This window comes from Gadus chalcogrammus, chromosome 11 (genome assembly GCF_026213295.1).
Source record: "Gadus chalcogrammus isolate NIFS_2021 chromosome 11, NIFS_Gcha_1.0, whole genome shotgun sequence".
NCBI classification, from domain to species: Eukaryota; Metazoa; Chordata; class Actinopteri; order Gadiformes; family Gadidae; genus Gadus; species Gadus chalcogrammus.
The window spans coordinates 26,639,805-26,664,851 of record NC_079422.1 but is presented as its reverse complement, the minus strand read 5'-3'; the positions used below and the strand labels follow the sequence as shown (position 1 = coordinate 26,664,851).

The window sequence follows — 25,047 nt, the reverse complement described above, 5'->3', positions numbered from 1 at the left end:
TGTTCACCTGCAGACACCAACAGTTATATTCACATGACCCACAGGTACACGGTCTGTCTGTCTGTGTTAAGCTGTGATTGGACCCCGTGGTCGTGGCGACCCACCTTGCGGTAGTTGGCCCCGTCCTCCTGCTTGGGGACCTTCTGGTTGACATAGAAGACGCGGGGGATGTGCAGCTTCATGCAGTGGAGGTCGTTGCCCATCACGGCCCACAGACGGTACAGGCCTGGCTGGGCCGTCTCCGCTATCTGGAGGAGAGAGACCAGCGGTCAGGGGGGAGGGACACCTGGTCTACAGGACCAGGACCAGGGGAGAGAGACACCTGGTCTACAGGACCAGGGGGGAGGGACACCTGGTCTACAGGACCAGGACCAGGGGAGAGAGACACCTGGTCCACAGGACCAGGACCAGGGGAGAGAGACACCTGGTCTACAGGACCAGAGAGAGGTCCCCTGGTCTCTGCTATCTACAGGACCAGCACTAACCATCACTAGGTTAACCCATTCCCCATATCCAACACAGACAGCTAGGTTAAGGCCCTACACCATGCTGAGTACTGTTTGGAAGTGCCAGGACGTACAACACAGATGCGAGCTACATGCCATGTAGTAGTAACATAGACATGCCAGTTACAGTAACATAGACATGCCAGTTACAGTAACAGACATGCCAGTTACAGTAACATAGACATGCCAGTTACAGTAACATAGACATGCCAGTTACAGTAACATAGACATGCCAGTTACAGTAAAACACTGAGGGGACATTTGGGCGTTACGCCGCTGGCACGCGGTACACGCCCATCAGCAGACGAGAGAGAGGGCGTGGCCGACGCGTGGGGAGTGGTCTGTGCAGACGCAGCCAGACGCCGCGTCCCTAGGTCATATATTAGCATAACGCGATCTGATTGGCTGACGGATCCGACGCGGCCTGACAAGTTAAACTTTTCTCAACTCTTGGACGCAAGAGACGGCGCCGATGCTACGGACGGACCCACAATGCATTGCGGGAGCGTCCCATGCAAAGCCAATGAGATCCTTCGCCGGGCGCGTACAGGACAGCCACGCAGAGCTCGGCTCACCTGCACGATCTGCCACGGCATGTCCAGGATGCTGCGGGCCGTCCGGCGCAGGAAGCCCCCCAGGCCGGTGGTGGGCGCGTCCCGGATCACGCCCCCCCCCACGGGCTGGGCCTCCCCGTCCCCCAGCCTCCTCCTCTTCCTCCGCTCCTTCCTCTGCCTCAGCTGCAGCTCCCACTTCTTCTTGTGGTACCGCAGCCACACCAGACGCTCCTCCTAGAGGGGGGGGGGGGACACACAGAGAGAGGATCAGACACTCCTCCTAGAGGGGACGACGACACACAGAGAGAGGATCAGACACTCCTCCTAGAGGGGGGGGGGGAGACACAGAGAGAGACGATCAGACACTCCTCCTAGAGGGGGGGGACACACAGAGAGAGAGGATCAGACACTCCTCCTAGAGGGGGGGGACACACACAGAGAGAGGATCAGACACTCCTCCTAGAGGAGGGGGGGACAAACAGAGAGAGGATCAGACACTCCTCCTAGAGGGGGGGGGGACACACACAGAGAGAGGATCAGACCACACCAGACGCTCCTCCTAGAGGGGGGGGGGACACACAGAGAGAGGATCAGACCACACCAGACGCTCCTCCTAGAGGGGATCGACGACACACAGAGAGAGAGAGAGAAAGAGAAAGAGAAAGAGACAGACAGAGACAGACAGAGACAGAGAGAGACAGAGAGAGACAGAGAGAGGGGGGAGGAGGGGAGAGACAGAAGGAGGGGAGAGACAGAGAGAGAGGGGAGGGGGGGAGAGGAGAGAGGAGAGGGGGAGAGAGGAGAGGGGGAGAGAGGGGAGGGGGAGAGAGGGGGAGAGAGAGAGACAGAGAGGGAAGGACAGACAGACAGACAGACAGACAGACAGGCAGAGGCCGAGAGAGACGGGGAGGCAGAGAGAGACTGGTGTCAGTAACGAGCCGGTGGGGTTCGGGGGTCCTGCTCCCGGGTTCCTCCAGGTCTCCGTCTCCTCTGGACGGGCGGGGCTCACCTGGGTGGTGCCCTGGGGGGGCGGGGCCCCCAGGATCTCCCTCCAGGACTGGGTGAGCTCCAGGTCCTGGGACACCCCCTGGCTCTCCTCCCCCTGGGAGGCGCGGCGCCGCTTGGTGCTGATCAGCACGGCCGGCTGCAGGGGGCGGGGGGGGCGGCCGAAGTCCTCCAGGTCTGCTGCCTCGCCGGGCTGGAGGGGCTGGTGGGCCACCTGGGGGGGGGGAGAGGGGTGGAGGGAAGGGAGGGAGGGAGAGAGGGGGGGAGAGAGGGGGGGGAGGGAGGGAGGGGGGAGAGAGAGGGGGAGGGAGGTGGAGGGAGGGAGGGGGAGGAAGGGAGGGGGAGGGAGAGATAGCGATGGAGGAGGGAGAGAGAGGGGGGAGGGAGGGAGAGACAGCGATGGAGGAGGGGAGAGGGAGGGAGGGGGAGGGAGAGATAGCGATGGAGGAGGGAGAGAGAGGGGGGGAGGGAGGGAGAGACAGCGATGGAGGGGGGAGAGAGACCGACGTTAAGACAGACAGGCTAGTTGATACATTTGTCCCTCCATCTTTTCCTTGCTGTGTATTATTTGATGGCACTTTATTTCCCGCCTTCTGAAGGTGATGCTGAGCCGGTGGCGGTCCGTTGCTAGGCGACCCACCTGTCTCTTGCCCTCGCTGGTGAACAGCTCGCTGATCTTCTTCTGCTTGTAGATGTCGTTCTTCTCCAGGAGCTTCTTGTGGAGCCAGTCGGGGTGGCGGACCCTGGGGACCGGGTTCTTCACCTGGAGAACCCCATCAGAACCCCATCAGAACCCCATCAGAACCCCATCAGAGCCCCATCAGCATCCCATCAGAACCCCATCAGAACCCCATCAGAGCCCCATCAGAACCCCATCAGAGCCCCATCAGAGCCCCATCAGAGCCCCATCAGCATCCCATCAGAACCCCATCAGAGCCCCATCAGAGCCCCATCAGAACCCCATCAGAACCCCATCAGAACCCCATCAGAGCCCCATCAGCATCCCATCAGAACCCCATCAGAGCCCCATCAGAGCCCCATCAGAGCCCCATCAGAACCCCATCAGAGCCCCATCAGCATCCCATCAGAACCCCATCAGAGCCCCATCAGAGCCCCATCAGAGCCCCATCAGAACCCCATCAGAGCCCCATCAGAACCCCATCAGAACCCCATCAGAGCCCCATCAGAGCCCCATCAGAGCCCCATCAGAACCCCATCAGAACCACATCAGAACCCCATCAGTACCCTGGTCTAGAGTTGGTATACAAGCCCTTCGTCAGACCTTAATACGAGTAATATAGTTATAATCAAATATCCATAGCTCAGAATTCAGCCATCTCTAGTGACCCCCTACAGCCTATCAGGCTAACAGGCAGACTGGGAGCACTGGTCTAGTGAGCCCCTCCAGCCTATCAGGCTAACAGACAGACTGGGAGCACTGGTCTAGTGATCATCAACAGGGAGCAGTGGTTTGACCTGTTGCAGGGCTGCTGGGATGGTGATGATCTTCTGGATGGTGCTGCCCAGCCTCTCGATGTAGTAGTTCCAGTCCAGGATCTGGACGGGGGGGAGACAGAAGGGTCCAGGAGGGATCACTACCTGGAGGCTCTAAGACCATCACGGTGCGGTGGACCTGGTGCCAGGACCACCGCACCGAATAAAGAGAGGACTAGACTGCACCTTTACAGAGCTCCACTGGGAAGTTATACTGATGAGAATAATGAAACAGATTTTATTTTATAGATGTATCGAGCGATTTCCTCAAAGAAACCCAATATAAGATATAACATTGTGTAAGAGCAATATCTGCATGAAAGGTTGGAGATCAACAATGTCTTATAGATCAGGGCGTGTCTTATAAATCAGGGCGTGTCTTATAGATCAGGGCGTGTCTTATAGATCAGGGCGTGTCTTATGGATCAGGGCGTGTCTTATGGATCAGGGCGTGTCTTATAGATCAGGGCGTGTCTTATAGATCAGGGCGTGTCTTATAGATCAGGGCGTGTCTTATAGATCAGGGCGTGTCTTATGGATCAGGGCGTGTCTTATGGATCAGGGCGTGTCTTATGGATCAGGGCGTGTCTTATGGATCAGGGCGTGTCTTATGGATCAGGGCGTGTCTTATGGATCAGGGCGTGTCTTATGGATCAGGGCGTTTCTTTGGATCAGGGCGTCTTGGGACCGGGGGTGCGTGGGTCGTACCGTGCGGATGTCCATGTCGTGCAGGGCGGGGGTCTTCAGCCACTTCCTCAGGAAGTGCTTCTTCACGCTGGGCTCGGCCTGGAAGATGGCCATGGGGATGGCTCTGACGGAGAGACAACAGCCACACGGTTACAGGCAGAGGAGCCAGGGTACACACGGTACCAGCTTCAGCCATAAGCATACTCCTCATCATGTTGGCATGACTACAAGGTAACCAGGTCATCTGGTCTATTTATAGGCTGGGTCAGCGATGTTGGTGACGTCTCTTCTGTCGGTTTTGAAGCGAGATCCCAAACAAACAGAGCCCGCTCGCCCCTCCCTTCCGTGTTTCGTGCATCCAGTAAAAACTATCATGAACGCAGCGCAAAACCACCCACCCCTTGTCGGTGATTGGTTGGAATACTATTTATTTTGGTTTTAATTACCATTTGTTTCTGTGTATGACCTCGGGGCACAGACCGCCTACAGAGACGCGTTTCTTGACGGTCTGCTTATTGGGCGGGCGGCTGGCGGATCGTGAGGAACGATCAGATGACCTTTAAGTGTCGTGCTAAATCCTCAACTGTAACGTTTGACAATACACAAACAGTTATTACAATTATGATAATGTTAGGATTAGCAGCATTGAAGACACTGACAATAGATTCCATACCAAACAAACAAGGATTAGTCAAGAGCTTGCAGATTACAAAGGGTTAATGTCAACCCCCTGACCCTCTGGGTCTGACCCTTGACCCCTGCGCCCCACCTCTCGGTGACGGGGGCCCCCTCGGGCTTCCTGGAGATGACGTAGCGGCAGCTGAGGCCGGCGTCCTTCACCATCTGGTCGCCCAGGAACTCGGCCAGCCGCTTGGCCGTGCTGATGGACGTGGACTTCTGCTCGCCGTAGTCCTCCAGGCGCCGCGACATGGAGCGGTTCTCCGAGATCAGCTCGAACAGCTCCGCATCCGGCATGTTGGCCGCCTGGCGAGGCCGGAGGGGGCGAGAGGAGATCAGATCAGATCAGATGAGACGAGGCGGGCCCAGACCAGACGAGAGAGGAGATCAGATGAGACGAGCCAGGAGGACAGAGAGTAACCGAAGGTTCTCCAACGCTAACCGAAGGTTCCACCACTCACTGAAGGTTCCCCACTGACTGAAGGTTCCCCACTGACTGAAGGTTCCCCACTGACTGAAGGTTCCCCACTGACTGAAGGTTCCCCACTGACTGAAGGTTCCCCACCTTGCTGTAGAGCACGTCCAGCCAGTAGTCGGCCACCTTGGCCACGGAGGCGTAGACCTCGTCCAGGGTGGTGCCCTTCAGGAACGACTCGAACACGGAGGACTGGAAGATCTTGATGAGCTGGAGCTCGCCCCTCCTCTTCACCTCGAAGCCCTTCAGCTCGGCCAGGGAGCCGTCCTCGTTGAACACAGCGTACCTGGACACCACGGGTCAGCCTCAGCATCAGCAAGGCCCTTACCCCCTTTTGTTCAACCTTTACAGATCTTTTTCAACATGTCTGCAGCTTGTATTTCTGCACCAGTACACCAAAACAAAGCTCCTTATGTATGGATCCTCTATCTACATTGACAGACATCTATCTATCTATAATACGTATCAACAAGCAGGCCTATATCCATAATGACGTGCATCTAAAGTTAAATCTTAACTAAAGGTTGTTTGCATAAAGTATCCGCTAAAAGTACTACACAGTACATGTACTACACAGTACATGTACGCTTCCACCCTCTGACCTGGAGGACTGCCCGGCCCCGTTCCCTGCTCCCTGCCCCCCGTCCCTTACCTCTTCTTCAGCTTCTTGCCCTCCTCCTTGGAGGCGGGCAGGATCATGGCGAGGTACGGCCCGTCCACCTCGAAGAAGATGCTGTTCTCGGCGCGCGTGGCGTAGGTGAGCGTGGCGGGGTCGACCAGCTCCTGGTACTGATCGTTGGTGAAGCCCTCCTTCACCAGGATGTTCAGCATGGCGCCCGGGTACGAGATGGTCACCTTCGACTTCTTCTCCAGGCTCGTCTTCACCACAAAGTTCTCCGGGAAGGTGTTGGGGAGAACGCACCAGATCCCGTCTGTGTCCAGCTCCAGCGGGCGTCTGGTCAATGGGGAGGGAGAGGGGGAGAGAGGGAGAGAGATGGAGACAGAGAGAGGGGGAGAGAGGGAGAGAGAGACAGAGACAGAGAGAGAGAGAGAGAGAGAGATGGAGACACAGAGAGACAGAGAGACGGAGAGAGAGAGATGGAGACACAGAGAGACAGAGAGACGGAGAGAGAGACACAGAGAGACGGAGACAGAGACAGGCAGAGAGACGGAGAGAGAGAGAGAGAGAGAGAGAGAGAGAGAGAGAGAGAGAGAGAGAGAGAGAGAGAGAGAGAGAGAGAGAGAGAGAGAGAGAGAGAGAGAGAGAGAGAGAGAGAGAGAGAGAGAGAGAGAGAGAGAGAGAGAGAGAGAGAGAGAGAGAGAGAGAGAGAGAGAGAGAGAGAGAGAGAGAGAGAGAGAGAGAGAGAGAGAGAGAGAGAGAGAGAGAGACAGAGACAGAGACAGAGCGAAAGGGGGAAATATAAATTAAAGAAAACCAAACAGGAATTCCCTGTATGTTTTATATCAACGATTCCATCCAGCATGTCATCCCCAATATCTCATTCTAGAAAAGGTTTAGCGGGATGAGAGAAGGGTAGGGAGGTGTGATCTGACCTTTGAACCAACTACCCATCATAACTTTTGCCAGAGAAATAGAGAGACAGAAGCAGCGAGAGACAGAAAGAGACAAGGAGACGGACAGACAGTGAGACGGACAGACAGAAGGTCCTCACCCAATCTGCTCGATGAGCTCCCTGGCCTGGGTGATGATGTTGGCTCCGGTGAAACACACGATGCCCGCCATCTCCATGGAGTACCAGCGGGCCCTGGGGAGACAGCATCGTCAGCCTCTGAACCCCGGGAGCTCCTCCCTGCCTCCATCCTAACAGAACCCCAACAGCCCCAGCCTCTGAACCCCGCGAGCTCCTCCCTGCCTCCATCCTAACAGAACCCCAACAGCCCCAGCCTCTGAACCCCGCGAGCTCCTCCCTGCCTCCATCCTAACAGAACCCCAACAGCCCCAGCCTCTGAACCCCGCGAGCTCCTCCCTGCCTCCATCCTAACAGAACCCCAACAGCATCGTCAGCCTCTGAACCCCGGGAGCTCCTCCCTGCCTCCATCCTAACAGAACCCCAACAGCCCCAGCCTCTGAACCCCGGGAGCTCCTCCCTGCCTCCATCCTAACAGAACCCCAACACCCCCAGCCTCTGAACCCCGCGAGTTACAGTACTGTCATTCTCAGAACTTTTTTTGGCATGTGTTACATATTTATTGTTATTTTTATCATTATATTTTATACTCTATTCATATTTATAATTTCTCTTGAGCAGAGGAATTGTGGGACTAATAATTTCCCTGGGATTAATAAAGTACTGATTCTAAATCTCATCTCCCCCAATTTCTCGTTCCTAGCAGCTCGTGTGCAGGTGAAGGGCATCATGGGAAACCTGAACCCCATCCACACCAACACGTTCCTGCTAGCAGCCCAGGTCCTGGTGCAGTGCATTAAGGGATGGCGGGCTGCGTACCCCTTCCTCATGACGTAGCCGTAGAAGGAGTTGAGGATGCACTTGTGGGCGAGCTGCAGCGAGTCGTACAGGATCTCCATGTTCTTGCAGCGCTTGGCCTCCGCCGCGTCCCCGCTGTCCAGCGCCGACGACAGCTTCTTCTTCCACACCTGGGGGGCGAGAGCAACGTCAACCGCAGACACAGGCCGGTCGGGTCGGACCACTTGGTTTGTGACAGGGAGGGCGAGAGGAGGAGATGGAGCATTCTAAAGTGTAACAACCCCACGAGAATACATGTGGGAGCTGGTTCTCTGTGACCCCTGAAATGATGCTGAGACGTGTCTTGGTGAAGACGTGACTTGGTGCAGTTGTGGAGCAGCGTGTGAGCAGCTCTCAGCTCTCCGGGTTCACCTTGTGCAGGCCCTTGAACTCGTAGCGCCGGTCCCTGAAGGCGCGGACCGTGTCCACGTAGAAGGAGTTCTCCCGCTGGCAGATGGTGGTCACCTTCTCCTCCAGACGCGTGTGGTGCACCTTCTTGTAGGCCTTCTTACAGTAGTCTGACAGACAGACAGACAGACAGGCACGGAGCCGCCGGTCAGAGAACACAACTAGAGCTGACACTGGCCACTGGAGGTACCATCGGAGAGACCACTGCCTATGACGTAACACTTGGAGTAGTGAGGCTTGTTTCTGTTGGCCTCCCGGTCCCCTGTCCCCTAGCCCCGCCCTCCCCTCCCACACGTGACCCTCCTACCCCTCTGTATGTGACGGTCCCCTAGCCCCGCCCTCCCCTCCCACACGTGACCCCTCTACCCCTCTGTATGTGACGGTCCCCTGTCCCCTAGCCCCGCCCTCCCCTCCCACACGTGACCCTCCTACCCCTCTGTATGTGACGGTCCCCTGTCCCCTAGCCCCGCCCTCCCCTCCCACACGTGACCCTCCTACCCCTCTGTATGTGACGGTCCCCTAGCCCCGCCCTCCCCTCCCACACGTGACCCTCCTACCCCTCTGTATGTGACGGTCCCCTAGCCCCTAGCTCCCCTCCCACTCCCACACGCGACCCTCCTACCCCTCTGTATGTGACGGTCCCCTGTCCCCTAGCCCCGCCCTCCCCTCCCACACGTGACCCTCCTACCCCTCTGTATGTGACGGTCCCCTGTCCCCGCCCTCCCCTCCCCTCCCACACGTGACCCTCCTACCCCTCTGTATGTGACGGTCCCCTGTCCCCTAGCCCCGCCCTCCCCTCCCCTCCCCTCCCACACGTGACCCCTCTACCCCTCTGTATGTGACGGGCCTCCAGTGTGACGCTCGTGTTGGACGGTGCCTGGCTCACCTGCGAGGCGTTTCTTCTCGTGCTTGGCCTGGTCCTCGCGGTTCAGAGAGTGGAAGGCGCGGGGCGGCCCGTTGGGGAAGAACGGCGGGAACTTCTCCGACTCCAGCTGCTGCTGGATCCGGTGGAACTCACTGCGGCTCGCTGGCACTGGGGGGGGGGGGAGTGGGGGAGGGAGAGGGAGGGGGGGGAGAGGGAGAGAGAGGGGGGAGAGAGGGAGAGGGAGAGAGAGAGAGGGAAGGAGTGAGAGAGGGGGGAGAGAGAGAGAGGGGGAGAGAGAGAGGGAGAGTGGGAAGGAGAGAGAGGGGGAGAGAGAGAGGGAGGGAAGGAGTGAGAGAGGGAGGGAAGGAGTGAGAGAGGGGGGAGAGAGGGAGAGAGGGAAGGAGTGAGAGAGGGAAGGAGAGAGAGAGAGAGAGAGAGAGAGAGAGAGAGAGAGAGAGAGAGAGAGAGAGAGAGAGAGAGAGAGAGAGAGAGAGAGAGAGAGAGAGAGAGGAGAGAGAGAGAGAGAGAGAAGAGAGAGAGAAAGAGAGAAAAGGAGAGGGAGCGAGAGAGAGAGGAGAGAGAGAGAGAGAGAGAGAGAGAGAGAGAGAGAGAGAGAGAGAGAGAGAGAGAGAGAGAGAGAGAGAGAGAAGGAAAGAAAGAATCAAATGATGCATCAGAATCTGGTTTTGTGGCGCCCATCGCTACGGCTGCTCCACCAGTATCAGTATTCCTCTGGAAGGGGAACCGTCCCTCCTCTAATGTCAGAGTACGGTCCAGAGTACGGTCCAGGTGTCTTACTGATCTCCCTCCTCTATCGTCAGAGTACGGTCCAGGTGTCTTACTGATCTCCCCCCTCTAACGTCAGAGTACGGTCCAGGTGTCTTACTGATCTCCCCCCTCTAACGTCAGAGTACGGTCCAGTTGTCTTACTGATCTCCCTCCTCTAACGTCAGAGTACGGTCCAGGTGTCTTACTGATCTCCCTCCTCTAACGTCAGAGTACGGTCCAGGTGTCTTACTGATCTCCCTCCTCTATCGTCAGAGTACGGTCCAGGTGTCTTACTGATCTCCCCCCTCTAACGTCAGAGTACGGTCCAGGTGTCTTACTGATCTCCCCCCTCTAACGTCAGAGTACGGTCCAGTTGTCTTACTGATCTCCCTCCTCTAACGTCAGAGTACGGTCCAGGTGTCTTACTGATCTCCCTCCTCTAACGTCAGAGTACGGTCCAGGTGTCTTACTGATCTCCCTCCTCTAACGTCAGAGTACGGTCCAGGTGTCTTACTGATCTCCCTCCTCTAACGTCAGAGTACGGTCCAGGTGTCTTACTGATCTCCCTCCTCTAACGTCAGAGTACGGTCCAGGTGTCTTACTGATCTCCCTCCTCCAACGTCAGAGTACGGTCCAGGTGTCTTACTGATCTCCCCCCTCCACTGCCAGGACATCTTCTTCTGGCAGTTGGCTCCCGGCTTGTTGAAGTCGCAGGCGGCGCAGATGGCCTCGTCCACCATGGCGTAGGGCTGTGGGGGGGGGACACGTTCATCCCTTAGGCCTCATGCTCTCATCCATACACTCTCGCAGTGGGTCTGGGGAGCAGGACTAAAGAGCAGGTCTGAGGGTCATCTCTTGTGGAGGGGCCCGGGGTTCAAACCTGGAACCGCTCAGCAGGGAGTCCAACCCCCTCTGCGCTCTAGCCCCGCCCTCAGGATAGCATCAACCCCCTCTGCGCTCTAGCCCCGCCCTCAGGATAGCATCAACCCCCTCTGCGCTCTAGCCCCGCCCTCAGGATAGCATCAACCCCCTCTGCGCTCTAGCCCCGCCCTCAGGATAGCATCAACCCCCTCTGCGCTCTAGCCCCGCCCTCAGGATAGCATCAACCCCCTCTGCGCTCTAGCCCCGCCCTCAGGATAGCATCAACCCCCTCTGCGCTCTAGCCCCGCCCTCAGGATAGCATCAACCCCCTCTGCGCTCTAGCCCCGCCCTCAGGATAGCATCAACCCCCTCTGCGCTCTAGCCCCGCCCTCAGGATAGCATCAACCCCCTCTGCGCTCTAGCCCCGCCCTCAGGATAGCATCAACCCCCTCTGCGCTCTAGCCCCGCCCTCAGGATAGCATCAACCCCCTCTGCGCTCTAGCCCCGCCCTCAGGATAGCATCAACCCCCTCTGCGCTCTAGCCCCGCCCTCAGGATAGCATCAACCCCCTCTGCGCTCTAGCCCCGCCCTCAGGATAGCATCAACCCCCTCTGCGCTCTAGCCCCGCCCTCAGGATAGCATCAACCCCCTCTGCGCTCTAGCCCCGCCCTCAGGATAGCATCAACCCCCTCTGCGCTCTAGCCCCGCCCTCAGGATAGCATCAACCCCCTCTGCGCTCTAGCCCCGCCCTCAGGATAGCATCAACCCCCTCTGCGCTCTAGCCCCGCCCTCAGGATAGCATCAACCCCCTCTGCGCTCTAGGGTGGTAACACGCTACATGTATGAAGCTGCAGTAGGGTGGTAACACTCTACATGTATGATGCTGCAGTAGGGTGGTAACACGCTACATGTATGATGCTGCAGTAGGGTGGTAACACGCTACATGTATGATGCTGCAGTAGGGTGGTAACACGCTACATGTATGATGCTGCAGTAGGGTGGTAACACGCTACATGTATGAAGCTGAGCTGCAGTAGGGTGGTAACACGCTACATGTATGATGCTGGGGCTGCAGTAGGGTGGTAACACGCTACATGTATGAAGCTGCAGTAGGGTGGTAACACGCTACATGTATGATGCTGCAGTAGGGTGGTAACACGCTACATGTATGATGCTGCAGTAGGGTGGTAACACGCTACATGTATGATGCTGCAGTAGGGTGGTAACACGCTACATGTATGATGCTGGGGCTGCAGTAGGGTGGTAACACGCTACATGTATGATGCTGGGGCTGCAGTAGGGTGGTAACACGCTACATGTATGATGCTGCAGTAGGGTGGTAACACGCTACATGCATGATGCTGCAGTAGGGTGCTAACACGCTACACGTGTGGCGCGGGCTGCGTACCTGCAGCCGGTTGGTGAGGATGATGTTGGGGTACATGGCGGCCACGTCCAGATGGTAGATGAGGGGGCACTCTATGCGGTTGGGGACCTCCTTCAGAGACACCAGCTTGGCCTTGATCTCCTCACACAGCTGGACACGGAGTCATTCAACTCAATTTATCAGTATTGAGGATCTTAGACAACAGTAAGTAGTTCAATGTGGACGCCGTAAAGCATACAAGCACATGACTACCAGGAACAACGCTCACACTTTGAACAGCAAAATGTAACGAGAAGTGCTTTACATGAAAACTAGGACACAAAAGAATGATGGAATGAAATAAGACAATCAACTAGGCTCGAATAAGAATACCAGGCCAATCTTTGAGCCCGGCAGCAACACTTGCTCAGAATAATGCTGACAACAATGTTAATGATGAGATGTAGACGATGAAGGGCAGCCCACCTCCTCAAAGTTGGTGACCTGGTCCATGGGGATCTTCTCCTCTTCCTCGATGGCGTGGCGCAGGGTCATCTCCACCCGCTGGTACAGGAAGTCGAACGCCGCCGGGTTCTGACCGCACACAACGGAACGACCAACACAGTTAACACAGCGCACACAACGGAACGACCAACACAGTTAACACAGCGCACACAACGGAACGACCAACACAGTTAACACAGCGCACACAACCAACACAGTTAACACAGCGCACACAATGAACACAACCAACACAATGAACACAGCGCACACAATGAACACAACCAACACAGTGAACACAGCGCACACAATGAACACAACAGACAAAACAAACACAACGGAACAACCAACACAGTTAACACAGCGCACACAACGAACACAACAGACAAAACAAACACAATGAACACAACCAACACAGTTAACACAGCGCACACATCAATGTTTGATCTGTTTGATCGACTTTATGCAAAGTAACCCACATTTCCCGTCTGAGATTAAGAAAAGGTCCTTCCTATCCACCGTGTGTGACCTGGGGGGGTTACGTACCCCCCCCCACCCCCCAGAGAGACCCCCGATGAGAGGGAACCCTGCGCCCCACTGGAGCGTACCATCTTGAAGCGGCAGGGGATGTCGCTGCGGAACACCCCGGACTCCAGGGCCTCCACGTGCCCGCCCACGTAGGTCTCCGAGTCCAGCACGTGGCCGTCGGCCGTCAGCTTGTTGAACACCTGCTCCTGCTTGTTGGGGAACACGATGTTGGCGTGGAAGGCCTGCACCATCAGCAGAGCCTCGCACAGCGTGCCCGAGCCCTTCCTCAGCACCTGGGGACACAGACCACAGGGGTGAGCCAGGGGGGAGGAGGACCAGGAACCAGGAGGAGGACCAGGGACCAGGAGGAGGACCAGGAGGAGGACCCCCAGGAACCAGGAGGAGGACCAGGAGGAGGACCAGGAGGAGGACCAGGAGGAGGACCAGGAGGAGGACCAGGAACCAGGAGGACCACCAGGAGGAGGACCAGGAGGAGGACCCCCAGGAACCAGGAGGAGGACCAGGAGGAGGACCCCCAGGAACCAGGAGGAGGACCAGGAACCAGGAGGAGGACCCCCAGGAACCAGGAGGAGAACCAACACCAACCAGAGACCCCAAAACAACCCCTTCAATTGCATAATCCTGAACCCCAGTTGCAGTCTTAAAGGTCTTCCCACCGCGGGGAGAAGCTCCCAGAGCCTGGACCTGGACCAGGACCCAGAGGACCTGGACCAGGACCCAGAGGACCAGGACCCAGAGGACCAGGACCAGGACCCAGAGGACCAGGACCCAGAGGACCAGGACCCAGAGGACCAGGACCAGGACCCAAAGGACCAGGACCCAGAGGACCAGGACCAGGACCCAGAGGACCTGGACCCAGAGGACCAGGACCCAGAGGACCTGGACCCAGAGGACCAGGACCCAGAGGACCAGGACCCAGAGGACCAGGACCCAGAGGGGCCGGGCCCCCGGCAGGCGGCTGAGCACCAGGGCCCTTGTGGGGCCGGTGTAGGGCGGGCCTTGTCCGACCAGGTGAGAGCAGGTAGGACAGGTAGGACAGGTAGAGCAGGTAGAGCAGGTAGGACAGGTAGAGCAGGTAGGACAGGTAGAGCAGGTAGAACAGGTAGGACAGGTAGGACCCACGGGCCGCGTCCGACCAGGTGAGAGCAGGTAGGACAGGTAGGACAGGTAGGACCTACGGGCCGCGTCCGACCAGGTGAACAGGTAGGACAGGTAGGACAGGTAGAGCAGGTAGAACAGGTAGGACAGGTATGACAGGTAGGACCTACCTCGTCGGGCTCCATGGGGATGATGGTGCAGAGGGCGAAGATGAAGGGGTGGACGTACTTCATGTAGAGGTAGTACGTGGCCACGGCGTCCGACACAGAGTAGGTGGCCAAGGTCTGGGGACACAGGAGAACCACTGCTGGTACCACTGCTGCACCATCGCGTTCACACGGGGACACGGAACCGGTTGGACCCGGATCACCGCCGTCCTGCTCAGTGCCATGGTGCTCAAACCACGCCCTACTTTTGTTTGCATGTTGTTGTTGTTGTTGTTGTTGTTGTTTGCGTGTGTATGTGTCTGTCTGCGTGTGTATGTGTCTGTCTGCGTGTGTGTCTGTGCGTCCATCTGTGAGTGTCTGTCTGCGTGTGCGTATGAATGTGTGTGTGTGTCAGTGTGTGTCTGTGTGCGTCTGCGTGTGTGTGTGTCTGCGTGCGCCTGGGTGCGTGTGTCTGCCCATGCATCTGCATGTGTGTGTCTGTGTCTGTCTGCGTGTGTATCTGCGTCTGTGTGTCTGTGTGCGTGTGTGTCTGCGTGTGTGTGTCTGTGTGCGTGTGTGTCTGCGTCTGGTTGTCTGTGTGCGTGTGTGTCTACGTGTCTGCGTCTGTGTGTCTGTGTGTGTCTGTGTGTCTGTGTGTGTCTGCGTGTGTGTCTGCGTGTGTGTGTCTGTGTGCGTGTGTGTCTGCGTGTGTGTCTGCGTGTCTGTCTGCGTGTACCTGTGGCTCCTCGGTGGCCATGCGACACATCTCCTCGGGGTCCAGCTCCACGGGGTCGTAGCTCAGCTTGGCCTTCGCCGCCGCCTTCAGGTTGTGGCTGCCGACCGGCAGGTAGCTGTCCCTCTTCACCCACCTGGGGTCAACAGGGGTCAGCACGGGGTCAACAGGGGTCAACGAGGTCAGCACGGAGTCAACAGGGGTCAACGAGGTCAGCACGGAGTCAACAGGGGTCAGCACGGGGTCAACAGGGGTCAACGAGGTCAGCACGGAGTCAACAGGGGTCAGCACGGGGTCAACAGGGGTCAACACATCTATGAAGGCCTGATCAAAGTCGACCATCAAAGCCACAACTCTTCTGCTTCAGCCGCGCCGTGGTGGAACGAGCGCCCTGTCGACGTCAGGACCGCAGAGTCGCTCACCAGCTTCTGGAAGGCTTAAATCTCACTCGCTCAGTTCACCTGGACTCTGCATAGCCGCCCCACCTCGCCCACAGCCCTGTGACACGTTGTATGTTGTACGTCCCGGCCCTTAAAACAGTACTTAGCATTGTGTAGCATCTTACCCTAGCTATCTCTGTTGTATACGGGGAGTGGGTTAACCTAGTGATGGTTAGTGCTTGGCACTTGGTTCTATGAACCTTCTTACTGTACCCACAGTGTTATATTGTTGTTTCTCTTTCTTCTGACTAATGTACTTATTGTAAGTTCCTTTGGATAAAAGCGTGGCCACAACCTGGCCTTCCCTGCCTTCCGACTGGCAGCCTATCAGAGCTCTAGGAGGGTCTGGAGCCTCGTGTCCCAGCAGCAGGCGGAGCCCACCTGAAGCTGTCCATGTGGATGGCCTGCGAGGACTTGTACTCCCCCTGGTTGTCCTTCTGGAAGCCGATCTCCTTGTACATGGTGAGGCCGTGCTGCAGCGCCCGGGTCTCCACAAAGGGCCTGGAGAGAACCCGGGGAGGGGGTACAGGAGCAAGGCATCAGGAGGGACCCGGGAGGGGGTACAGGAGCAAGGCATCAGGAGAGAACCCGGGAGGGGGTACAGGAGCAAGGCATCAGGAGGGACCGGGGAGGGGGTACAGGAGCAAGGCATCAGGAGGGAACAGGAGCAAGGCATCAGGAGGGAACAGGAGCAAGGCATCAGGAGGGACCGGGGAGGGGGTACAGGAGCAAGGCATCAGGAGGGAACAGGAGCAAGGCATCAGGAGGGAACAGGAGCAAGGCATCAGGAGGGACCGGGGAGGGGGTACAGGAGCAAGGCATCAGGAGAGAACCCGGGGAGGGGGTACAGGAGCAAGGCATCAGGAGAGAACCCGGGGAGGGGGTACAGGAGCAAGGCATCAGGAGGGACCGGGGAGGGGGTACAGGAGCAAGGCATCAGGAGGGAACAGGAGCAAGGCATCAGGAGGGAACAGGAGCAAGGCATCAGGAGGGACCGGGGAGGGGGTACAGGAGCAAGGCATCAGGAGGGACCGGGGAGGGGGTACAGGAGCAAGGCATCAGGAGGGACCGGGGAGGGGGTACAGGAGCAAGGCATCGGGGGGGACCGGGGAGGGGAGGGAGTCGAGGGGTACGCAGGGAGCTTGTCTGAGCTCACCAATCAAAGAAGTCCCCGTTGTACGTGACAAAGATGTTGGGCTTGGTCTCTAGAACGTGATCGAAGAACCGCTGAATGAGTGCTGCCTGGAGGAGAGATCACATGCAGTGGACCACGTTACACTGGAATAAGGCTAGCGTTACACTGGAGTAAGGCTAGCGTTACACTGGAATAAGGCTAGCGTTACACTGGAATAAGGCTAGCGTCACACTGGAATAAGGCTAGCGTTACACTGGAATAGGGCTAGCGTCACACTGGAATAAGGCTAGCGTCACACTGGAATAAGGCTAGCGTTACACTGGAATAAGGCTAGCGTTACACTGGAATAAGGCTAGCGTTACACTGGAATAAGGCTAGCGTTACACTGGAGTAAGGCTAGCGTCACACTGGAATAAGGCTAGCGTTACACTGGAGTAAGGCTAGCGTTACACTGGAGTAAGGCTAGCGTTACACTGGAATAAGACTAGCGTTACACTGGAATAAGGCTAGCGTCACACTGGAATAAGGCTAGCGTCACACTGGAATAAGGCTAGCGTCACACTGGAATAAGGCTAGCGTTACACTGGAATAAGGCTAGCGTTACACTGGAGTAAGGCTAGCGTTACACTGGAATAAGGCTAGCGTTACACTGGAATAAGGCTAGCGTTACACTGGAATAAGGCTAGCGTCACACTGGAATAAGGCTAGCGTTACACTGGAATAAGGCTAGCGTCACACTGGAATAAGGCTAGCGTTACACTGGAATAAGGCTAGCGTTACACTGGAATAAGGCTAGCGTTACACTGGAATAAGGCTAGCGTTACACTGGAGTAAGGCTAGCGTTACACTGGAATAAGGCTAGCGTTACACTGGAGTAAGGCTAGCGTTACACTGGAATAAGGCTAGCGTTACACTGGAATAAGGCTAGCGTTACACTGGAATAAGGCTAGCGTCACACTGGAGTAAGGCTAGCGTTACACTGGAATAAGGCTAGCGTCACACTGGAATAAGGCTAGCGTTACACTGGAATAAGGCTAGCGTCACACTGGAATAAGGCTAGCGTCACACTGGAATAAGGCTAGCGTCACACTGGAATAAGGCTAGCGTCACACTGGAATAAGGCTAGCGTTACACTGGAATAAGGCTAGCGTCACACTGGAATAAGGCTAGCGTCACACTGGAATAAGGCTAGCGTCACACTGGAATAAGGCTAGCGTTACACTGGAATAAGGCTTTAAACACTGTTCAGACTATGTGTTACACTAGAGTAAGGCTTTAAACAAGCTGCTGAGAACTTCATCCGTTTCATTGGCCATACCTCATCGGCCTCGTTGAAGACGGTGAAGGGGCCTTCGTATTCGGGCTTGGGAGTGAACTCAAAGTCCTCGATGTCCTCGGACACGATCTCTCGGTTTGTGATGAGGAAGCCCTTCAAAACAAGACGGGTTAACGCCAGTGGTGGAGAGCAGGACCTCTGAAGGCACGGACAGAGTACAAGAGGGGGAGAGCAGCCGTGAAGTGAGCCCACACCTGTCCGTCGATCATGTAGGAGATCATCATGATCTGGTCCGTCTCTGCGTCCGGGAACTTCAGAGGCAGCTTGGTGGTCTCGATGTCGAAGGCCAGAACGACCGGGTCCTACGGAAGAGCAGAGACACACGTGAGGCCCACCGGGGAACGAACCCGATGCGAGGACGAGGTACGGAGCTGCAGCAGGGGTTCTTACGGGTCGCTCGACCAGGTCGTCCCGGCGGACGATCTCCGGAGGGTAGGCGGTGCCGCGGTACCGGACGTTGTACCAGTGGGCCTGAGGAGAGGACGGAGCGTCAGAACACCCAGAGCACCCAGAGCGTCCCCACAGGAGAGCTGAACGGAACCGGGCCTCACCACGTGGATCTTCAGGTCGATGGACACCCGGACGTGGTAGGGCACGTCGTACTCCCTCATGTCCACCACGTTGTCCAGCTGGTCCGACATCTTCTTGTAGCGCCCATCCTCCTCCTCCATCGTCACGCTGCCGCCCGCCATGGCACTGAGGAGCAGAACCAGAGAACCCACGGGTCAGAGGAGCAGGACCAGAGAACCCACGGGTCAGAGGAACCACGGGTCAGAGGAGCAGAACCACGGGTCAGAGGAGCAGAACCACGGGTCAGAGGAGCAGAACCACGGGTCAGAGGAGCAGAACCAGAGAACCCACGGGTCAGAGGAACCACGGGTCAGAGGAGCAGAACCACGGGACAGAGGAGCAGAACCACGGGTCAGAGGAGCAGAACCACGGGTCAGAGGAGCAGAACCAGAGAACCCACGGGTCAGAGGAGCAGAACCAGAGAACCCACGGGTCAGAGGAGCAGAACCAGAGAACCCACGGGTCAGAGGAACCACGGGTCAGAGGAGCAGAACCACGGGTCAGAGGAGCAGAACCACGGGTCAGAGGAGCAGAACCAGAGAACCCACGGGTCAGAGGAGCAGAACCACGGGTCAGAGGAGCAGAACCAGAGAACCCACGGGTCAGAGGAGCAGAACCAGAGAACCCACGGGTCAGAGGAGCAGAACCAGAGAACCCACGGGTCAGAGGAACCACGGGTCAGAGGAGCAGAACCACGGGTCAGAGGAGCAGAACCACGGGTCAGAGGAGCAGAACCAGAGAACCCACGGGTCAGAGGAGCAGAACCACGGGTCAGAGGAGCAGAACCAGAGAACCCACGGGTCAGAGGAGCAGAACCAGAGAACCCACGGGTCAGAGGAGCAGAACCACGGGTCAGAGGAGCAGAACCACGGGTCAGAGGAGCAGAACCACGGGTCAGAGGAACCACGGGTCAGAGGAGCAGAACCACGGGTCAGAGGAGCAAAACCACGGGTCAGAGGAACCACGGGTCAGAGGAGCAGAACCCAGGGATCATAGGAACAGCGGGGCCAGGGGAACCCCGTGTGGCCGTGCGGTCTCGGTCTCGGTACCTGGACAGCATGGTGGTGTAGGCGTCGTTGGACTGCTCCCGCTCCCGGTTCTTCCGGACGGCAGGAGCGATCTCCCGGCGGACCCTGGTGAGGTCGTCCATCGTGCTGAAGGACAGCTTGACGTAGCTCCTCTTCAGGCCCACCAGGTGGTTGGGCTGGGGACACAAACACCCGTCAGACCTGGACTGGGCCGACTGGTGACAGCGTGGCCCTCAGGGGCCGAACTCAGGGGCCGTACTCACCAGGTCCAGGTCCTCCTTGGAGATCACCTCCAGCTTGGACAGCCTGCCCTGGTACTTCTTGGAGAGGTAGGAGATTACCTCCCTCTCACAGTTCTGGGGGAGGACGAGATCATTCTTACTCTAAATATTCTTAATATCTTAGAATGCTTAATGTTTATTATGCTCAATAGCTTAATGACTATCTGCTTCATCAAAGAGGCCTATCAGGAGACTTTCACTCACCTTTTTAGTGGCTATGTAGAAGTAGGGCTTGAAGGGGAGTGCGGCCTGCAGGCAGAAGAAGAAAGCAGGAATACACATGAGGCACTGTACGGTAATCGATGGCGAGGACTTAGCTATCTGCAGTGCATTCAACAAACTGCAGCATCAAATCACCTTGAAGCGACTTCCGTCCTCCTGGATGAAGTAGTAATCCACAGCACCGACCAGTCGTTTGTCCTCGTCCAGGATCTCAGTCTGCAGCAGAGAAACGGATCCAGGAGTCATTAACGTCCACCTCAAGCAGACGCACACAGGAATACCACCCAGACACTTCCTACAAGGCAGGTTAGCCTCGCACCTGGACTCACAGCAGCCGGTACAGGACAGTAATATAAATGAAACGAAGAGATGTAAAATGTTAAATATGAGTAAAACTACAAGACAATCAACAAAACAATATCTATACACACACTATGGAAGTGGTAGCAATGAAGACGGGAACACAAAAAAAGTAGATAACCTGGTTAGGAGGGGGGACCTACTAGATAACCTGGTTAGGAGGGGGTTCCTACTAGATAACCTGGTTAGGAGGGGGTCCTACTAGATAACCTGGTTAGGAGGTGGCCCTACTAGATAACCTGGTTAGGAGGGGGCCCTACTAGATAACCTGGTTAGGAGGGGGGTCCTACTAGCTAACCTGGTTAGGAGGGGGTCCTACTAGATAACCTGGTTAGTGGTCACAGAGTGGGGGGTCGTGGACGTACCGGGTGCATGTTGAGCAGCCAGCCTGTCTTCTCTCCCGGCTCCTTCATCCGGTCGAAGCCGAAGCGGGCGTCCATCTCGTCGGTGAACTGACTTCGCTCCAGCCGCTTGGCCGCCGAGTTATCATCCCTGAGAACACACAGACCCCCTGGTGTTAGGATCATCACCACAGACCCCCTGGTGGTAGGATCATCACCACAGACCCCCTGGTGGTAGGATCATCACCACAGACCCCCTGGTGGTAGGATCATCACCACAGACCCCCTGGTGGTAGGATCATCACCACAGACCCCCTGGTGGTAGGATCATCACCACAGACCCCCTGGTGGTAGGATCATCACCACAGACCCCCTGGTGGTAGGATCATCACCACAGACCCCCTGGTGGTAGGATCATCACCACAGACCCCCTGGTGGTAGGATCATCACCACAGACCCCCTAGTGGTAGGATCATCACCACAGACCCCCTGGTGGTAGGATCATCACCACAGACCCCCTGGTGGTAGGATCATCACCACAGACCCCCTGGTGGTAGGATCATCATCACAGACCCCCTGGTGGTAGGATCATCATGACCTCTGTGTGTCTGAGGAGAGGACAAACGTCCTCACCGTCTATGGAGCAGAACCCCTCTGGAAGAGACGGACTGGAGGACTGAAGGCTTCACAACCTGTCCACACGATTCAACAGCACCCTAAAGCAAACCTTTGTATCTTAGCGTTCTCCTGGTGATCACTGAAGGTGTCATCTACCTGGTGACGCGTCCTGTCAGCCGTGCCCTGCTCTGTACCACTTCTCTCTCTACAAGAAATGTATTTATTGTTCCTGTTGTGTTTCCTTGTTAAGCACGTTGTGTTGTGTATTGTATTGACCCTGGTGTTTAGTGCTGTTTTCAACCAATCTCTTGTTCTTGTTCCTACTGGATATGGTTGATTCGCTTGTGAATCCGTTTTTATTGCTATATTGAACGAAAAGCGAATCGATACATAACGTTGCGTTTAATCGGATTTGTCTGATGGTGAACTTCAGAATTGAACTGAATGGTGTTCAGGCGGAGGTCTGAGGAGCCTTAAAGGTCTGATACGCAGTGTGGTGGTCTGAGGAGCCTTAAAGGTCTGATACGCAGTTCGGTGGTCTGAGGAGACTTACTGCTGGTGGTCCTGATCTGCCCCCCCTCCAGGTCCACGGTCGGCCCGGTACCGTCCGGTGTTCTGATAAACCATCCTCGCTCTTCCAAGTTATGAAGTCCACGAAATGAAGTCCACCGTTTCGTAGATGTTATCGTAACGGCAAAACAAAAGAGTCAATTATTTAGATAACATAGCCGTGTTGTGGTCCGCCATTAGCCGCTCTGACAGCGCTGGTTCTGTGTTCCTATTTTGGCGCGTTTCTGCTGGTTCCCGCGAGACCGGAGACAGTGTCTGCGTCTGCTCCGCCCCTGGCACCGCCCATGGACCCGCCCCCAAGGCTGCTGGTGCGTTCAAGGCATGTGGGATGGAAGACATCGATGTAAAGAGTCCCATTTTTACAACCCATGGCTAAGTCAGTCTTGACGAACACTTTTGGAAAATGCAAAAATCTTAGGACTGGCAATGTTTTTCTGCAAGGTTGTTCTGTTTCCAAAGTATCCCGTGAACACTTTGAAACCGATTTGAATTGAACGGCAGGCGACAGCTAACATTTAGTGTGCATAGTGGACTCAACCTGTATCTACAAGTTGGATGCTCTTTTTACTTGATAATAATTACTCAAGGAAGGTAATCCTTGATTGCATCCCTGCCCACACCACGCCTACTTTGGGGGCGGTTCTCTCGCTCAGGAAGCCCCCCCCCCCATCGCCTCCGGCTAGTGAACGTCCACATGTTTACCAGATCCCCTCAGGCATGGGCGGCCTGGAACTGTTCTTAACGGTAGGTGATTATAGACCTTCCTGGAAACAATCATGAGATCTTCGATAGAGAAACTCTGATCGGTTGTTCAGTGAACCTGGAGGTTCTTCAGAGAGACGCAGTTACAAGTGGACTAGAATGAGGCTCAGGTCAAACTAGGTCCGCTATTGCACGTTAAGAGCGCTTAGCCAGAGTCTTTATAGCTGTCGTTTCCGGCTGTCAACAACACGCTCCCACATGTTGTTCACATGTGAACTTGAACTTGTTAAGCTGTATTTAACTAGTTAACTAGTCAAGGCTTCCCTGTGCTGTAGCTGCTCAAGCAATGCTAAGTTCAGCACTCCTAATACCTGTGTACATTTAAGTTGTCCCATGGACATATCATATGCAAGAAATAGGTACAATTGTTTTCATTAAGTTATTGCTATCATAATGCATCTTAATAAAGTATACAAATACCTGGGTTTCAAACTAAAGTGATGAGTTTGTTAAAGTTATGCAGGATTGCATCATTACTGTCACAGTTAAGTTATCTCTCCTGTCAAGCCGGCAGTGTGACCCGCAATGAACTGAAGAGGTTTTGCCTATTAGTTTGACATTTTAACATTCTCTAATAATCTAATTTATTTTTATGTCTGAATTGACCATAATGCCTCTCCTTTAAAAAGCCCACAGTCAAATGTATTGTTTTGATGACCTCCTAAGAGGCACTGATGCAGGTTAGACTAACCGCCATCTGATAGGAACCGTTTTATGGAGAGGCATCTTATCAACGAGACAAATTAATTGCTGTGTTTGTCCTCAACATGAAGAGGAACTGGGCTCACCTCAGCCAAGCCTCTAGTCAGGCTGGGCGTCAGCCATCACCAACACCCCATTTGTTTGATGTTATTATCGGCGCTCACTTTATTTCCAAGGGTCCAAGTCGTCTGTGTGGCTCATATCTGTGCTGTGTCCACCTCCACTAATCTCTAGCTCACCCCCGTGCCTAAGTGTTGACCTTTATCCCACAAGGCTCTCCTGTCAGCTGCCGCATATCAACGGTTCCCCAGTCCCTTAGAAGATCACCGCAGTCACACATTAGGTTAGCAGACCAACCCCCTCCCTGACCCAGAAGATAGTCCCTCATCGAAGGCTGGGACGCAGACACACAGGTCCGTTCAGAGTCTGTGAACACGTGTATCTGATCCAGTCTCTGCGCTCTCCCTGCAGTACAGAGCGGCTGCCGTTGAATGCTGCCTCTCGCCCTGCTGGGATTAGTCGCGCTCGTGCTCTTGTTCCTACGCTGGCGGTCGCACCCCGAGGCCAAGGCAGGGATGCCTGGAGGAGAACAAGCCTCCGCTGCGGTGCCCGAGGAGCTGCCCGCTGACGCACACGCCCCCGCTGGCCCGGAGGACCAGCCCCAGCAGCCAGCCGCCACACGCAGCACCGCTGCCCCCCCTGGACCGGAGGACCAGCCCCAGCAGCCCGCCGCCACACGCAGCACCGCTGCCCCCCCTGGACCGGAGGAACAGCCCCAGCAGCCCGCCGCCACACGCAGCACCGCTGCCCCCCCTGGACCGGAGGACCAGCCCCAGCAGCCCGCCGCCACACGCAGCACCGCTGCCCCTGCTGGCCCGGAGGACCGCGGCTCTCAGGTGGGCGGCGCGGCGACAGGTGCCGCTCCCCAGCCTCCAGGGGCCTCAGGAGCGCCGGTAGGAGACCCCCGCCCGGAGCAGACCCCCGGCGGAGGGGAGGCCGAGAGCCGGCCGACCGCCGCACTCCGCCCCCTGATGGCGTTCAAGTGTCCCCGGCCCAAACTGGCCTTCATCCTGGGAGCGTCCGAGGACAACTCCTCCGATGATGACGGGCCTCTAGTCGCCAAGCCCCCGTCAGGTCCCTCCCAGCCCCCGTCAGGTCCCTCCCAGCCCCCGTCCACCTCCACCTCCAGCTCCACCTCCACCTCCAGCTCCACCTCCAGCTCCACCTCCACCTCCACCTCCACCTCCACCTCCACCACCCCGCGGCTGACCTGCACAGCCCCGCCACGGGCAAGCTCTGTGATGAAGTAAGCACCCCCCCCCCCCAAACACACACACACCACCCCTACACCACCCCTACACCACCCCTACCCCACCCACCCTAGATGTGGCTAAAATCCAACTTGAATCAGCAACCTGAAGAGCTGTGTGGGTGTGGTTGTGTGCGGCGGGTTGTGTGCGACTGTGTGTTGGAGAGTTGACGTGTCTGATGGTCCTCAGTCT

At 56.4% G+C, this 25,047-nt stretch overlaps 2 protein-coding genes across 4 annotated transcripts in view; one reads left to right on the top strand and one right to left on the bottom strand.

Annotated features, from left to right (window-relative positions):
- The window catches only part of pole (polymerase (DNA directed), epsilon), a gene marked incomplete at its 3' end in the record, with an annotated part of 23,743 nt that extends 1,082 nt beyond the window's left edge, over positions 1-22,661 (bottom strand). Inside the window, exons 1-32 of the mRNA XM_056602862.1 lie at positions 22,065-22,661; positions 20,918-21,044; positions 20,328-20,408; positions 20,175-20,219; positions 19,953-20,045; positions 19,711-19,865; positions 18,643-18,787; positions 18,482-18,562; positions 18,286-18,393; positions 18,074-18,184; positions 16,777-16,862; positions 16,002-16,121; positions 15,184-15,316; positions 14,472-14,585; positions 13,263-13,475; positions 12,640-12,747; positions 12,196-12,324; positions 10,573-10,675; positions 9,180-9,326; positions 8,258-8,403; positions 7,868-8,016; positions 7,073-7,165; positions 6,052-6,354; positions 5,490-5,685; positions 5,016-5,230; positions 4,268-4,370; positions 3,542-3,622; positions 2,706-2,828; positions 2,070-2,279; positions 1,082-1,294; positions 105-248; positions 1-7 (exon numbers count right to left, since the gene is read on the bottom strand). The exon at positions 1-7 is cut by the window's left edge and continues 134 nt beyond it. Coding sequence (XP_056458837.1) covers positions 1-7; positions 105-248; positions 1,082-1,294; positions 2,070-2,279; positions 2,706-2,828; positions 3,542-3,622; positions 4,268-4,370; positions 5,016-5,230; positions 5,490-5,685; positions 6,052-6,354; positions 7,073-7,165; positions 7,868-8,016; positions 8,258-8,403; positions 9,180-9,326; positions 10,573-10,675; positions 12,196-12,324; positions 12,640-12,747; positions 13,263-13,475; positions 14,472-14,585; positions 15,184-15,316; positions 16,002-16,121; positions 16,777-16,862; positions 18,074-18,184; positions 18,286-18,393; positions 18,482-18,562; positions 18,643-18,787; positions 19,711-19,865; positions 19,953-20,045; positions 20,175-20,219; positions 20,328-20,408; positions 20,918-21,044; positions 22,065-22,138 — 4,156 coding nt within the window. The remainder of the gene's footprint in view (positions 8-104; positions 249-1,081; positions 1,295-2,069; positions 2,280-2,705; positions 2,829-3,541; positions 3,623-4,267; positions 4,371-5,015; positions 5,231-5,489; positions 5,686-6,051; positions 6,355-7,072; positions 7,166-7,867; positions 8,017-8,257; positions 8,404-9,179; positions 9,327-10,572; positions 10,676-12,195; positions 12,325-12,639; positions 12,748-13,262; positions 13,476-14,471; positions 14,586-15,183; positions 15,317-16,001; positions 16,122-16,776; positions 16,863-18,073; positions 18,185-18,285; positions 18,394-18,481; positions 18,563-18,642; positions 18,788-19,710; positions 19,866-19,952; positions 20,046-20,174; positions 20,220-20,327; positions 20,409-20,917; positions 21,045-22,064) is intronic.
- acacb (acetyl-CoA carboxylase beta) overlaps positions 22,431-25,047 on the top strand; it is a 44,532-nt gene continuing 41,915 nt past the window's right edge. For 2 of the 3 annotated variants that reach the window (XM_056601725.1, XM_056601723.1), the window contains exons 1-2: positions 22,431-22,825; positions 24,017-24,851. In XM_056601725.1, coding sequence (XP_056457700.1) covers positions 24,037-24,851 — 815 coding nt within the window. In that variant the 5' untranslated portion in view covers positions 22,431-22,825; positions 24,017-24,036. The remainder of the gene's footprint in view (positions 22,826-24,016; positions 24,852-25,047) is intronic. The other variant, XM_056601724.1, reaches the window with a different exon arrangement.